Here is a 15877-nt window from a genome sequence, read left to right as displayed (position 1 = left end):
CAACTTCGAACATCACCCACTTCTCGTGTGTTTGTGTGTTTGTGTGTATGAGTGCATGTGTGGTGTTTTAGGCTCACTTACGGCAAACATGTTGGACATGATATTGTTGCTTTTTCCCCATTTGTGTTTACATTTGCCACGAGACAAGCACTCCTTTTGCCCACACCGCCATCGTCGCTTATTGTGGCAGCTTGGGTAATGGTCTATAAGGTCGCTTGATTGAGTGCTTTACTGTTTTGCTGCTGTGGCAAATCAACTCGGTTGTTGTTGTTGAGTCGTGGCTGCTCTCTTGTTGTTGAGTCCATTGAATTGTTTCGATTAGCTTTCTTAGTGCTCATAGTTGGCTGCGGTGCCCATACAACTTCAGATTGAACCACATCGAGCCTTTGATCGCTGACATGGCCAAAACGTTATAAAGCCAACACATGCTTGCATTTCATCAATTCCGTCTGTAATGGGTTCGTGCGTATACCTTTCGCTGTATGTCGCCGTATTTAACGCATGTAATCTATGTGTGTGTGTGTGTGTGTCTATGTTAGGGAACGTGCTGGATTAAAGCTGAAATTGATATTTGAAGGTAGCGAGATTTGACTTCTAGTTGGATGTTTATGGCACTGAAGCCTTGATTGCTCGTTATGTGCGTCTAATGTCTGCTATTTGGTCGGATTAAGTGCAGCAAAGTGGCATCGATTTTGTTAAGATGATTGCAGTTCAATTGGTGAGTGGTTGAACGTTGGATGAAGATTTTGAAGAATTTTTGCATTTTAGACATATATGTTTCCTTTTGAGATGTTAAATGGTTTTCAACGATTTTGACTTCTCTAAGCTGTCATATACCTAACATAAAGATTTTCGAGCTTCCGATTGACTTTATACCGTTTTTATCGGCCAATATTTGAGTTATCTTAATAAAATTGAGGGGGGAGTTTTTCTTATAACGCTGCATATTTGTGCTCAGAATGCATCAAATCGAGTGAACTCGCCCCAGACCACATATAACTAACAGGCATTATGTACCTGCAGGTACTTCACCGGCATTAATACTTGCAAGTTGCAAGAGTATAAAATGTTGTGTTATACGCTAACTTAGCTTTTCCTTACTTGTTTTCTTTGCATTTTTATTAATTAAACTCAGGAATTCGATGAGCTAGTTTTTGATTCAACCTAATCTATACTTTTTTATTCTCACATTTTCCAAGCAACATTTTCAATAGTAATTTTACAAACTTGAAATAATTTCGTTCTTACGTTTTTCAATTTCTTTGAATACATAAGCCCTGAAATTTATTAAAGTAGTAAGCAGTCAGTTCCAGCATAAATACGAAGCTCGCAATCAGACAGCCGAAGAACAATGCAAATGTTGCGCCCGAAATGTTTTCTATCGTTAGCTTTTGTGGTGGTAATTTATTGATGTGCCCCGAAGCCAAGTTGAGCATAATTTCCTGTGTTTGCCGATTCAAGTATTTTGCCACAAACTGAAGGTTGAAATAAGCAATATATTTTTCTGGTTAAAAACATATTTGTAAGCATAAAACAATTTTTTATAGACAAGTTCGAATTTGACCCGAATATGTCCTTATAAACTTTTTTTTTTTTCGTGAGCAACTTTATAGAGATAATCTCAGTAATCTAACTATTAATGTTACTGTCGACGAAGAATTGAGTGATAGGAAACTTGTCGGTCTCAAGAACCCATATAAGTTTGTACTGATGCTTTCATATGAAACCTTAAACAATACCATGTTTAGTTTCCTTCGAAGGAACAAAAGTAAATATTCACACGGCGAAAAGTATACCAATAACTTACTGAAACCATTTGAATCAATATCTGAATACCTTATTCTGGCAATGGCGGGACAAGAAAGAAGTGTACTAGTACGATCGACGAGCTCACGGCTAGTATCACCATCTTACTGTCCAAATTGATAATCTCCACTCTGAAGGAGGCTGTTCTACGTAGCAGTAGATCAATTGTTGCTTTAGTGGCAGCCACTGAAATATGGAAGACGTTACAATAGTTATGTACCCTTAACTAGAGTTGATAGATAGTTCCCGACAATATAGTCTTCTAAAAAAGAACTTCTAAAAAGAACAATTGCACATATTTTCTCTTGCCTACATTAAGGAACATAAGCAGGATTGGCAATTTGTCGAAAATCAAGGGGTGAATAAATTTAGATCTCTCGAAAGAGGCAGGATGCATGAAGTGCAAATTCTTGATGACTAAACAGAATGAAGCCTCTCTTTTAATTAAAGATAAATTTACGTTTGCACAAACGAATCTCAGATAATCGTATCATCTCGCGTTAGTGAAATCATGATAGAGTTACAGGACTATTTCGCGATATAACAGATAAACAACTGTCTTTATTTAATTACACTTCCTTACCTTTCTTTCCCAATGTACGAAAAGTCCCGTTTCAACACACGCGCGTATATGTTTGTCAAAGAGCGGCATCAGTGGCCAACCCCTTATGGATACCGCACGGGTCCAATCAAAGTATAAATCATCTTTTGATACCTTAAATTTTTGGTAAAGATTTAGAGCGATTCCTTGGAAATAATAAGGAAAATTTACTATTTTTGTTTCTAAAGCAGGCGCTGTTACATAATCACCAAAAGAAAAAGACCCACTCATAAGACGTTCGATACCCAGTCCGTAGTCTGAACGAAAGCTGGCATTGTATAGAAAATCATAGTCGCGCACTTCGAATTTCTCTGACATTATTTGCTCTTTCTCGATATTTGAGCTGTCTATAGTTTGGATCCATACAATAGATGGCGCCGACCAAGTCCAATCCGTTTTCGACCATTTTTCCATAGTATCAACAGCTTCGGTGAATAGCGGTACAGTTAGTATGGATTTCAATTGCCCGCTATAGGTGTTCTCCAAGGTAATAGTGGCACAGAGTATCATCGCCAGAAAGAAACGGGCGGCAAATGTGTTTAGACTTTACGAATGAAAAAAAATAGGAATTTATAAATAAATATAGTATCTCGTAGTATACCAGATAAAATTAACTCATCTTATATGTAGATCATGAAATAAATACAATTCCTCTTTAAGTTAACATAATTGTTCTTAATCGAATTCGAATATTTTGTTCTCTTATATAACATCGCCTTTAGGGCAAGTTTTGGAAGACAACATTAGAATATTATGCGAGAAAGTTTGCGACAAAGTTTTCAATAAAGCTCTCTATGAAGCTTTCAATAAAATTTTCGATGAAGCTTTCAGTAAAGCTTTCGATCGAGCTTTCAACGATTTCGAAAAGGCTTTTAAAGAACTTTCGATGGAATTTTGACTTACTTTGACCGATTTCTACGTAACTAGAGATAATATTAAGCTCAAGCTTTCAACAACCAAATTCCTAAATACCAATTCACCTTGTCGGCCCGGATGGCTGTTGTATGAAAACCGCGAACATATCCAATGTCGCTTGTCCAAATGCTGTTATATGTTGAAAATCACATTGTACCCCCCTAAGCCATTTGTCCAGCACAGAGGCTACAAAACGAATAAAATACATAACGGCGGCACAAAGAAGAATCGTCAGTATTAAGAAAATCCACAGGGCGTTACTGAAAGGCATTATGTTGGCACGCCAAGCGGGAAATTGTCTAAAAAACAGATGAAAAGAATACAAATTCTCTTTGCACTTCGGGTATAAGCTTATGATTTATGGTGACTTACGCTGGCGCTGGTCCCAAAATCGCAACAGATGATCGTGCAATGATGTTGGAAGTTTCTGTGATGTTGTTGTACCAGTTGTAAATGCAGCCAACGGCGATTTCGACATTTTGTGTGTACACATCACCCAACATACCGGTCGCGCTCTCGTTCTCATAAATATATCCCCAGTTATCAGCACCGTCTAGAGTTTTATAAGTGATAAAAATGACACATTGGAATTCTAATTCTGTAAGATGACATAAAAACAGGCTGAAGCTAGATATTTCCATATGCAAAAGAATTGATTGCTAAAGCAGTCTAAATTAAAGATAATGGAAATTGATTGCATTTGGTTTTTGACTATATTTGAGTTTTTGTTATATCAATCTGTGTAGGATATCAAATAGTTTTAAAGAACAATTTCCTAGGGCTTCCCATCATCCTTAAAACATAAAAACCTTTTTTGAAGCGCGTTGTTACTGGCAATGAAAAGTTGTTTGTTTACAAAACGAGATCATGTCGCCAAAAAAGGTTATGTAGTAGTTTATTTTGAGCTTCTGTCCGACAATATCACGATTAATTCTAAAGTGTTTTCTGATCAGCTGGACAAATTGAGTGATGTAGTCATACAGAATAATGCGAGACCTCACACAAGTTTTATGACTTGCCAAAAGCTTATGCAGCTTGAATGGGATCAAACATTTTATGAGCGTGGAATTAATCTCTTTCTCAAAAGAAGACAAAAGGTATGGGATCAAAATTGAGAATATATAAATTCATGAAATATTTGACAAAAAAAAAAATTGTGTTTAAATTGCACTAATAAACGAATTTACTTTGGGAACGATCCATTAGTTTGGTGGGAAGTCTTCTATAAAGGCGTTACAACTCTCCGCTTCTATGAGAACAGAGGGTAAACTGGGTGAAAAGTGCCTCAACATGGAGTTAGTAGTATGAAAGTAGTAGGCGTGTTAAAGTAGCTAAGTAATACTTTCTTTGATGAAGAGCATAGGATATTACAGGAAGCTTTTGCTCCAGCACACAAGACAAAAAACAGCTAGCAGTGGCTTAAAAGCAATATTCCTTATTTCGTAGCTGCAAATGTTTGGCCTTCTGGAGGTGCCGATTTTAATACATTAGACTAAAGTTTGTGGTCAGAGTTGGAGAACATGGCCTGCCTCAAAACATCTCTGGTTTGAGCAGCGTCGTAAGCACCATTAGACAAGGGTGTGCTGTTTTCGATCAGTGGCCGAAATTTTTGAGGGTTTGCGTGAAAGCAAAAGGTGACAATTTTGAATAAATTTTTTTTTGATCGCTCATATAATAAACAAAACTAACTTTATTAGAAAACGTATTGTATTTAAATTTTTATGATGGCCTGAATTTGTAACAGAACTTATGGCATAATTAAATTTAAAATTATAGAGATAGAGCCATACAATTATCTTATGCTTGCTTGCCTCAATTTTCATACATTAACTTACTGTACAATAACTTTTAAATAAAGATCCTGATTTATTTAGTTTGTACTTACATGGTTCCAAGCGTATATGACAATTGCGCACTTCACAGAAAGATTTCATAAGCTCTGCTTCAGAACCCAAAAAGGAGATAGTACGACTGTAATCACTGGAATTTAACGCGTCAACATCGCCTATACCAGCCGGCTATTAATCAGGAGGGTTTTTAACTAATTAATTAGTGTGCTAAATTAATGTGTATGTATGTACTTAGTTTTATGTATATATGTATGTAAGGGTGTTACTTAATTGATATACTCTTTATTGATGTGATTATATCAAATATATTCAGCGGAAGCACGTTCTCTTTCTCTCCATTCGTAAAAGTAGAATAATTCGGTGCCAAAATTTGAGAATTTACCTTACCACCATCTAATCAAAATTGATCCGGTTTTGGATTGGTGCAACCCTTTTTATGTTCCTGTGAAATTTGTTCTCCATATGTCAATTAGTGTCAGTTTGTTTTGCGTATTTTCCAGAATTTTCAATGGGCAAACATCGACTTAGTAGATCTTGGTTTTGGTTAAAATTTGGTTAAAGTTTAGTTAAAGTTTTGGTTAATGTTTCGATTCAAGTTTCGGTTAATGTTTTGATTAAAGTTTTGGTTAAAGTTTTGGTTAAAATTTGGTTAAAGTTTTGATTAAAATTTAGTTGAAGTTTTGGTTAATGTTTTGGTTAACGTTTTGATTAAAGTTTTGGTTAAAGTTTTGGTTAATGTTTTGATTAAAGTTTTGGTTAATGTTTCCATTAAAGTTTTGGTTAATATTTTGGTTAAAGTTTAGTTAAAGTTTTGGTTAATGTTTCGATTAAAGTTTTGGTTAATATTTTGGTTAAAATTTGGTTAAAGTTTTGATTAAAATTTAGTTAAGGTTTTGGTTAATGTTTTGGTTAACGTTTTGATTAAAGTTTTGGTTAAAGTTTTGCTTAATGTTTTGATTCAAGTTTCGGTTAATGTTTTGATTAAAGTTTTGGTTAAAGTGTTGATTAATGTTTTGGTTACTGTTTTGATTAAAGTTTTGATTAAAGTTTTGGTTAAAATTTGGTTAAAGTTTTGATTAAAATTTAGTTAAAGTTTTGATTAAAGTTTCGGTTAAAGTTTTGGTTAAAGTTTTGGTTAAAGTTTTGGTTAAAGTTTTGGATAAGAAACGTGTCAATACTAAAGGCGTACTAAAATTCCTGAATCTTTTGCAAAACCTACGTCGAGTGAACGTCGAAAAAGAAATGCTTGATAACAGTAGAAACCAATATTCGTTCGAAGGTACTGCGGGCCAACTCGTCGACGGTTTACTTATAATAAGTTTATGAAAAATTGGATTAAGGAGCGTCATGCTTTTATTGGCGCTGGAGCCTTTTTTGAAGGCGATAATAAGGCTTTGTCAGTCCGGTTCAAATTTCTAGCAAGAAATGAACTGCGAGGTTTCAAATTATGGGCCTTTCAATGAAGATAGTTCAAAGAAGTAAGTGCATTAAGCGCTTTTCTTTTCATTTGTCGTCATAAAGTGTATGAAACGGTTTCTACAAAGCTATTAGAAATTAATTTAAAATAGGCTGTTAGTAGTAAAAAAACGCGAAATATAAGAGACACCCCAATGTAAATGTTATGAAAGCACATGTCAGTGAAGTAGCTGAGGAGTTTAGGTCATAAAGCATTGTCAATGTTTAATGAGCCGCCGAATTGACTAAGTTTTAATGACTAAGTCAATTTAGGCTGACCATAAGCGCATTACTGCAAATGCAAGACGAATTTTCTCCGATTGCAACGGCAATTAAATTAGAGAATACAAGGGATTTAAATTAATCGAACTGTCAACTAAACGAGCACACAACAACAGATAATTACATGAGCAAGAAAGCACAACCACATTGGTTATTAGAGGAACATCAATGAATAACTGATAAATCAGAGCTAAAGCATAAAAGTGAGTTAGCACATCTGCATATATTGAGCAAACACAAAAGCTTATAATAAACAAGTTCAGGCAAATAGCTACAAGCGCTTAATGGCACGCACACATACTTGCACATCACTACGCAAAATATATGCGTTTGTGCTGTACCGTTAAGTCAACAATTGTGTGCGAACAAAACTTTCTGAGTTGTCACTGTCGTCATGCTGTGTTATGCTATGCTTTCTCGCTGTTATTGTTGTTCTCTAACATATACATATATACATATAATCTTAGCAAATAACTTGAGAACACTCATAGCACACGCCCACTAACACGTGTTTACATTCAAACTGCGAACACACCCACTTTTCTGTGATAACCCACCAGCCTCAGCAGTTGATACGCCCCTTCCATGAAATCTCACGCCGAAAAGTGCTGCTAGTTCTAAGCTTAAAATAAGTATACCGTTAGCTTTGAATAACATACCACATAATTAGCCACCACATATGGTATGTATGTAATGGAGCCGACACGGATTGTGCGCCCTCGCAGGTTGTTAACTTTATTTGGATAAAGTTCGGCGTTTCGGGCGAAAGTTTCGTTCGGCAAGAATGCGTCCAGCAGCAGCGCTTCCAAATTGCCGCTGGCGCCGACAAACTTTTGTGTCCACAGTTGGATGTTGATGTCGCGGTGCGCGCTTGGAGATGCCGTGGCGAGTGTGGATAACGACATTGTTAAAGTTGTTGGTTTAGCTAGTTTAAATGTTGCTGTTGTATTGGTTATTTGGTAAGTATACTTTGAATTGACTTTTGTTTTGTTGGAAATACCTTGTGGGTTGTCGCTTTGTTGTGCCGTGAGCGTTTCCGGTGTCACCATAAGGTGGTGTGGGTAAACTGGAATAAATCAAATATAGTAGTAAAGGAATAAACAATGTTGTTGGTCTTTGTTGCAGTAAAAGTAAAAATAAGTGAATAATTCAGTTACGCTACTGTACTCGCTGTTTTTATTCTATGAATGTTTGGTACTATAAGCTGCGGTATATACATATCTACCGGGTTTTTTAAATATTTTGTTATATAAGCATATCGTTTAACCTTTTTATAGAAAATGTATGTACAAGTATCGTAAAGAGCCCAAACAAGTAGTGAAGGCAGTGGGGCGTATAAGTTACTTTATTCAAAATATTTATGTAAATTTTTTCCAAATAAGTGTATGCAAGAAAGTAGAAGATATTCATATTTCAATTATTGCATTAATAATTTAATAAGTACAATAATATTGCAGACATTATAAATATCACTTATACATATATTTATGAGGGTTGTCTTTTATATTTCGGGATTAGGGAAATAAAACAAATATTAATCTTCGCAAATCGATCTATTGTTTTTAAAATTATTCTCCATAAGATATAGGGTCTTTTCGTGTAAAACTTTTCTGGTTTCTCAGCGAAAAACTGTGACAAGTAATTTTCCCAGGCTTCTCCTGAAGCCAATTTTACTGCATTAAGAGAGTTCTGCATTGACCGAAACAAATGATAGTCCGATGGTGTCATGTCAGGGCTATATGGTGGATGCAGCAAAACTTCTCAGCCAAGCTCTCCCAGTTTTTGCCGAGTAATCAAAGATGTGTGTGGTCTAGATGGAAAACGAAGCCCTTTTTGTTGATCAGTTTTAGCCGTTTGTTTTTCGATTTTTGCTTCAATCTTACCAATTGCTGACAGTAAAATGTAGAATGAATCGTTCGACCAGGCTGGAGCAACTTATAGTGGATGATTCCTTTACCATCCCACCAAAAGCACAGCATAATCTTTCGAGGCGTCAAACTTGGCTTTGCGACCATTTTTTGATCTTCATCACGCTTGGATCATGGTCTTTTTCACACATTATTGCCAGCCTTTTTTAAATGGTAAAAAACCATTTGATGATGAATATTTAGTTCCTTAGCATTGTCATGGTTGCTTATGTGACGGTCCTGGTCAATCTTTTCTATAATTTCATCGACTTTTTCAACGATTGGTCGACCAGGGCAAGTTGCATCTTTCATATTGATATTTCTCGAATGAAATCGAGCGAACCATTGCTGTACTATACGAACTGATACAGTATCGTCTCCTAGAAGAACATTAAACGTGAATCACGCATTGAAGTCTATTGACTTAAACAACTGTTTCGAAGATTGGAAGAAACGTTGGCGCAAGTGTATTGTGACCAAGTGGAATTACTTTGAGGGCAACGACATATATTTTGAAGAATAATTTAAGAATTTTGAAATTATGAAAAAAGTCGTACTATTTTTTGCACATTGTAATATAGCCATTTTTTGGAGCAATTTCCAGGATATTTAGAATCATAGCGAAGACCTATGTAAAGTGGAAAACATAGCAATTTGTTCATACCAATGTTGTATCTTAATGATACAGAAAAAAGAGGTTAGATGACGCCAACCTTTGATGGCTGACCACTGCTATGGTTTAATCGTATTTTTTGAACATTTTCCTGAATTTGACATTTTTACCTATAACATTCATAGATTTCGATATACAAGGTCTATCGCAAAAGAAACAGGACTGTTAAAAAAAACAACAAAAAATTAACATTTTTCAAAAGTTAAATTTTTTTATTCAAAGTAGTTTTCTTGTGCTTCGATATAGCGTTTAGCCCGGTCAATTAGCATTTCAAATGAGTGTTTAAGGTCATTTTTCGGAATGCTCTTGAGAATATCGGTCGTCGCCTTTTGGATAGCTGAAATGTCCTGACACCAGTGTCCTTTCATGGGCAAATGAAGTTTTCTAAATAGGTAAAAATCACAGGATGCCAGATCAGGTGAGTAGAGTGAGTGATTAATGGTTAATATGGAATTTTTTGTCATAAAATTAGTGACAAGCGTCGACCGATGACACGGCGCATTATCGTGCAACAGGCGCCAGGACCCTGCCTCGCGGTATTGTGGTCGAGCACGACGAATGCGTGACAAAAGACGCTTCATAACACCAAGGTAAAATACAGCATTAATCGTTTGGCCAGGTGGGACGAACTTTCGGTGTACAATACCCTCGGAATCGTAAAAACAAATCAGCATTGTCTTTATTTATGACTTCTTTTTTGATTTTGGCCGGCCCGACTTCTGATAGTCACAGAGGTCCTCACGACCTTCTTGGAATCGCTTAAACCACTCATGCACATTACTACGGGATAGGCACTGATCACCATAAACTTTTTGCATCATTTGAAATGTTTCAGTAAACGTTTTCCCAAGTTTAAAATAAAATTTAATATTTGCTCTTTGCATTTTACGACCGATGACCAAAAGCTGCTGTCACTTTTTGATCGATAACATCGATTGTAGTTATCCATTTGTCTTAAAATTTTTACGAAATATCAACAAGAGATCAAACTTTTTATTTCATATACCCACAATAGGTGGCGCCACCAGAAACAGTAATATTTAAAAAGTTCTATTTCTTTTGCGACAGACCTTGTATGTATACCAAAAGTGACAGGCGACATAATTGCTTGCGACAGGTAGTCGTTATTTACTCGTAAAGTACAGTTTGGTATTTTGTTGCCAAATGGCAGCTATATCCGTCATGTACTATAGTATAGTATGCCATATAAATATCAAATGGCAACTGTGATGTATATATTATATTAGCTTGTCAAATGTTCGCCTTTTTGTCTTTTGAATTTCGTGGCTATGTATAAAGCGCCACAGAGCTCGTATCTGGCAATACTATACATCTTTGAAAGGCCTTGACATAACCTACAAAACGACGCTATGCATGATTAGTTTGGATATTGCGTTCAACAGTTATAGACGTGTAAACATGGAGTTCACTAATGCGAAAATTCGCGCTATTTTAAAGTTTTCCTTCGTTAAAGGCAAATCCGCTAGAGAAACGTTCCGTGAGATGTAACATCTCGTGATATCGCCCAGAAGATGGGAGTTAGTCACGAAACCATTTTAAACCATCTGCGGAAGGCTGGATACACAAAAAAGCTGTTTGGGTGGTGCATGATTTGACGCAAAAAAACCTTCTGGACCGAATTAACGCCTGCGATATGCGGCTGACACGAAACGAACTCGACCCATTTTTGAAGCGGATTGTGACTGGCAACAAAAAATGGATCACATACGACAATATGAAGCGAAAACGGTCGTGGTCGAAGGCCGGTGAGTCGTTCCAAGCCGTGGCCACGCCGGGATTGACGACCAAGAAGGCTTTGCTGTGTGTTTGATGGGATTGGAAGAGAATCATCCACTATGAGCTGCTCCCATATGTACAGACGCTTAATTCTACCATCTACTGCGAACAACTGGACCGCTTGAAGCAGGCGATCGACTAGAAGCGTCCAGAATTGGCCAACAGGAAGGGTGTAGGCTTCCACCAGGACAACGCCAGACTACACACTTCGTTGATCACTCGTCAGAAGCTACGGGAGCTCGGATGGGAGGTTTTATCGCAACCACCATATAGCCCGGATATAGCGCCACAAGTGATTACCACCTGTTCCTGTCCATGGCGAACGCCCATGTTGGTGTAAAGTTGAACTCAAAAGAGGCTTTTGAAAAGTGGCTGTCCGAGTTCTTCGCAAATAAGGAGGGGGCTTCTACGAGGGGGGTATTATGAAGTTACCGTCTAGATGGAAACAGATTATCGAACGAAACGGCGCATATTTGAACTAAATCCGATCACTGTTACACTTTTTATAAAGCATTGAATAAAGAGCAAAAAAGCGGAACAACCTTATTTTACAATCTTATATAATTTATTCGTATAGGAGTTTTCTGAGATTGTACATATTTCTGTACGATATGAATAAATGCCGTATTACTTGCCAGGCAAAACTTCCCTACGTGAAATAAAACTATTTTACTTGCGAATATGGAATTTGTGGAATTCTGTGCATTCATAGCATTTTTACTCACACTGCAGTATCTCGGTTGATAGCAACTCCTCGGGGCGTTCATGCTCACAAAAAAATAGATAAAATTTATCCTTGAGGCGTAACTCCGCGTTGCGTGTGGCAAAGTACCGAGCGTGCAGGAAACGCACTGTGTCCGAAAGAATGGTGATGAAACCCTGCAAAAAAGATTACACTTGAAAACACTGAAGAAAAAACATTAATGCAAGAGAAATGGCTGTAAGTAGAAGGTAAGCGAAACGCACTCAACGCACTAAGTACGCATTCGCACGCGAAACTCAAGAAAGCCCCAACGAACATAAATGCAACTGTAAACATACGCACTTAAGCGGAGGCAAATATACTAAAAACATAATAGGCGAATGAAGGCTGTCAGCGCAGCGCTGTTATCAGCGTTGCTAGCGAAGGAGGCAGCGCGACGCTTTACCCACCTCGGTTACAATGCCAACAGCGCGCAGCACACACAGCTCCAACTCATCGTTGTAGGCCGTTGTCAGCGCAACTGTTGTGTAACTGTCTTCCGCAATTATGCTGCGGCAGCTGCCCTCTGCCACCGCCACCGCCATCCAGTTGACTGACATCAATCCATTGCAGTCCAATTAGGCGTCCCTGCTGGGACAGATTGCGGAACGCCAGCTGCACCGCCTCGAGGGATTCCCGCTGCAAGGCGCTGTCTGCGTCAACGCGCCCATCATGGACAATCAGCACCGAGGAGAATTGTGCGAAGTATCTTTGTACTGGAAGAGAAAGCAAACGGGCTCAGTGGCAGTAGCAGTTTGCGACACAGATAGTGATGGCTATGAAATTCAAGCGACGTCGGCATGTAAATTGGGTGCTAACGGTGGCGCAGTTATTTCCAGTAGCCGTTAGCCGGAGGTATGCAGTTAACTTACTTAAGAGCTGCAACAAAGTTTGTGACGTGCGTTTGCGTGTGTGTCGGCCACATTTCGTTCGGTTGTTGTAGACTTGTTGTTGGGTTTTTATAGTTGCTTTTCCGACAGTTCGCTTGTTGCTGTCGTAACGGTTTTATGCATCTGCTGCAAGTTGACTTAAAGGTTGCACTGCTTTTATATCCAGCCGTGGGCAAGCATGAATGTATTAAATGTTACTTTCCCATGCATTGCGAGCGAACGGAGGATCCGCGTAGGAAATGGTCATTTAATTGGTCTAAAGAGGGACAATTTGCCGGAAAATTTGTTGATATATGAGCTATTTTCGCAAATTGAAAAATAATTGCTAGTTAAACAGTGAGTTGGTGCACATTTCAGCTGCGGAAAAGAAAATAGTTAGGAACTGTGGTAAATTGATTTGGTTTAATTTTTAATGAGAAAAAATGTGCAGAGATTGGATAGCTCACTTGTTATGATCATATTGGTAATTGGTTAATAGTTATGTGAGCGAAGTGTGTTCTTCAGGAATAGATTGTTTCCTATGTGATTGACAGGGTAACCCCCATCTATCTAAAGAAAAAAATAATGTTCGATTACTTATATTGCAAAGACAACATGCGATTTAATAGTTCTAATGGGAAGAGATTTTTTTCTTAAGAATTGTATCTCAAAGACCTAGTAGATTTCTCTTTTATAAAGATCGGTTGAGTAGTTCTCGAGAAATCTTGCCAACTGGACTTCAAAAACATAGTTTGATGAAAACGCGTTTAAAAACGGCACATTTAGCCTGAACTAGTTCCTGAGCGCACAAGTTTCGCTTGCATCTCCGAAACTGATACTCGAAACAACATGAAAATTTAGGGAAATGTTCTAGAAGTGTTGTAAACAAGTGAAAAGCTAATAAAAAATTCTATTCCTTTCTCATTTTGAACTAAATAGGGCCCGATGATGCCGCAAAGCACAATCCGCCCCAAACGGTAAATTTGTGGATGCACTGGGTTTTCTGAGACACACGAGAGGAATTGACTCAACCCAATAGCAACAATTTCGTTTGCTGACGAAGCCAGAAATGAACTAATTTTTTCACGAAGAACTTAACCTTCAAAGTATTGGCTACTGAAGAACCCATGTAGTGTAAATTTGAATAATTTCAAGCGTTGTAACTTACACAAATACACTGACCAAATTTGACAAACATCCGATAAACGAAACACAACATCACGAGCCTCATAATCACGTCATCCCTATTGTTAGGGACAAATCGGAGGCTAGAAGGGATAATCGCGCTGCTCCCCGTGGTGGTACCACAGTTTTTAGTGTTCTTTGTGTGACCTGTAGCCTGGCTTGTGTTGGTGCTGTCAGGTTAATGAGCTCCTAAGCATTCCTAGAACTTGAGAGTGTTACATATCGCTTGAAACTATAGTGATTTTGTTATATAATTCGGTGTAAACCCATTTGAATAATAATATTCACTTCTGTATATTTTTATATATTTTCATTCTAGACCTGCTACATTTAAAAGCACCTTTCTTCTGGCATATAAATTTCTTTTCAGTCCTTTTACACAGAACTGCCTGCTGGCATATTCTTTTCCAACCTAAGGGGTCTCTTTCCCGGAGGGTTAAACAACAACAGTATTACAAATCTTGTCCCTCAAAGTTACATTTTCTTATCTTTGCAATTTGCTGTTTCCCATCAAAAGAACTACCGGCCTCGCGGCTTCTCATCTCGGCAAAATGTTAAAGGAAAATCAGAACTATAAAAATAGTGAGAAATTTCCCAGCAATCGCTTCAATATTTTACCGGTCTTGAATAAGATGTTACATCAATGTCATGATGGAAAATTGTTTCGTTTCTAATCAATTTGATGCGTTGTTGTTGTAAGTCTCATTAATGATCACCGATTTAGATGTTCATGCCTTTTTATCCACCATTACGACATCATGATGTTCCGAACAAGGGTTTATTTTTATAAGCATTCGACAAGGAACTTTTCAACTTCTGGTTTCAAATCCTTTCCATTTTTCCTTGCTTTTTGATCGGCTGCACAAACTGGGGATTCCAAACATTCTCAAAACTTTTTTGTTTATCGATTAATGCTTTTGATTCTATCTTCAAATTTTGGGCCCTCGGCATTTTCACCCTCAAGTCAAAATCATGATTTAAACCACATAATTCGTAATTATGATTTTTTCAGTATTATCTCAAAAAACCTTGCAAAACAATAATAATTTGAAAAGTTTTGGTCTTAATTGGGAAAAAATTCAATCCCTTTAAAAATTTTTATCACTTGGCAAAAAATGTTCCCAGATTTCACAAATTTTCTAGTAGAACCAGTGAGTCAAATTCTTTCACTATATATTTGTTGGATAAATATATTTAAAATCATATTATTATAACTATCTGATATTTACGCCATTTTTTGAAATAAATATTTTGAATGAATCTTTGAAATTATTGTATATCGAGACCCGTAGTTCCGCTTGTGCCTGTCCAAGATATTAATTCTCCAAACCTCTAAAAGACAAAAATATCCAAAGGATATTCCTGTAGCTTCGTCTGGCATGATGATATTCAGAATATTTACTGAGGCTGACATGAGTTATGCAGCAGTGTCTCGAAATGTGCCAAACATTGATTTTCTCCATTTAAATATTCCAATCGAGCCAATTACCATTGCAAATTTGTTTTATAAAAATCTATATCCATGTTATATATGAGCATAAAGTCAACCATAATTACAATGCTATTTAGGGGCACACAACTTGTTTAATTTAGTTGATTTTCAGAAGTCATAGCCTCAACGATATGCAGTGACAAAACAAAAATAAATTGTTTCTCTAAAATTTTGATTTTAAAAAAAAACAGCAAATTTTAAATTATTGTAAGATAATTTAACAAACCAAAAACCAAGATAATCAGACACGAAAAAAAACAAATCCCAACCCCCTATCAAGTTTTTATTTTTTACCAAAGTTAA

The 15877-nt window shown here is 37.0% G+C and overlaps 1 protein-coding gene across 4 annotated transcripts in view; it reads right to left on the bottom strand.

The window, feature by feature from the left end:
• Positions 1-1138: 1138 nt before the first annotated feature.
• The window catches only part of LOC126751489 (uncharacterized), a 16788-nt gene continuing 2049 nt past the window's right edge, over positions 1139-15877 (bottom strand). Inside the window, exons 3-11 of one of the 4 annotated variants that reach the window (XM_050461821.1) lie at positions 12012-12165; positions 7910-7975; positions 7569-7849; positions 5208-5340; positions 3695-3875; positions 3388-3621; positions 2579-2951; positions 2390-2521; positions 1139-1475 (exon numbers count right to left, since the gene is read on the bottom strand). In XM_050461821.1, coding sequence (XP_050317778.1) covers positions 1254-1475; positions 2390-2521; positions 2579-2951; positions 3388-3621; positions 3695-3875; positions 5208-5340; positions 7569-7849; positions 7910-7975; positions 12012-12165 — 1776 coding nt within the window. In that variant the 3' untranslated portion in view covers positions 1139-1253. The other 3 variants (XM_050461824.1, XM_050461813.1, XM_050461805.1) reach the window with 3 other exon arrangements.

The sequence above is a fragment of the Bactrocera neohumeralis genome, chromosome 2 (genome assembly GCF_024586455.1).
Source record: "Bactrocera neohumeralis isolate Rockhampton chromosome 2, APGP_CSIRO_Bneo_wtdbg2-racon-allhic-juicebox.fasta_v2, whole genome shotgun sequence".
Classification (NCBI taxonomy): Eukaryota; Metazoa; Arthropoda; class Insecta; order Diptera; family Tephritidae; genus Bactrocera; species Bactrocera neohumeralis.
Note: the sequence above shows the minus strand (reverse complement) of the source record. Positions and strands in the feature narration are given on the sequence as shown.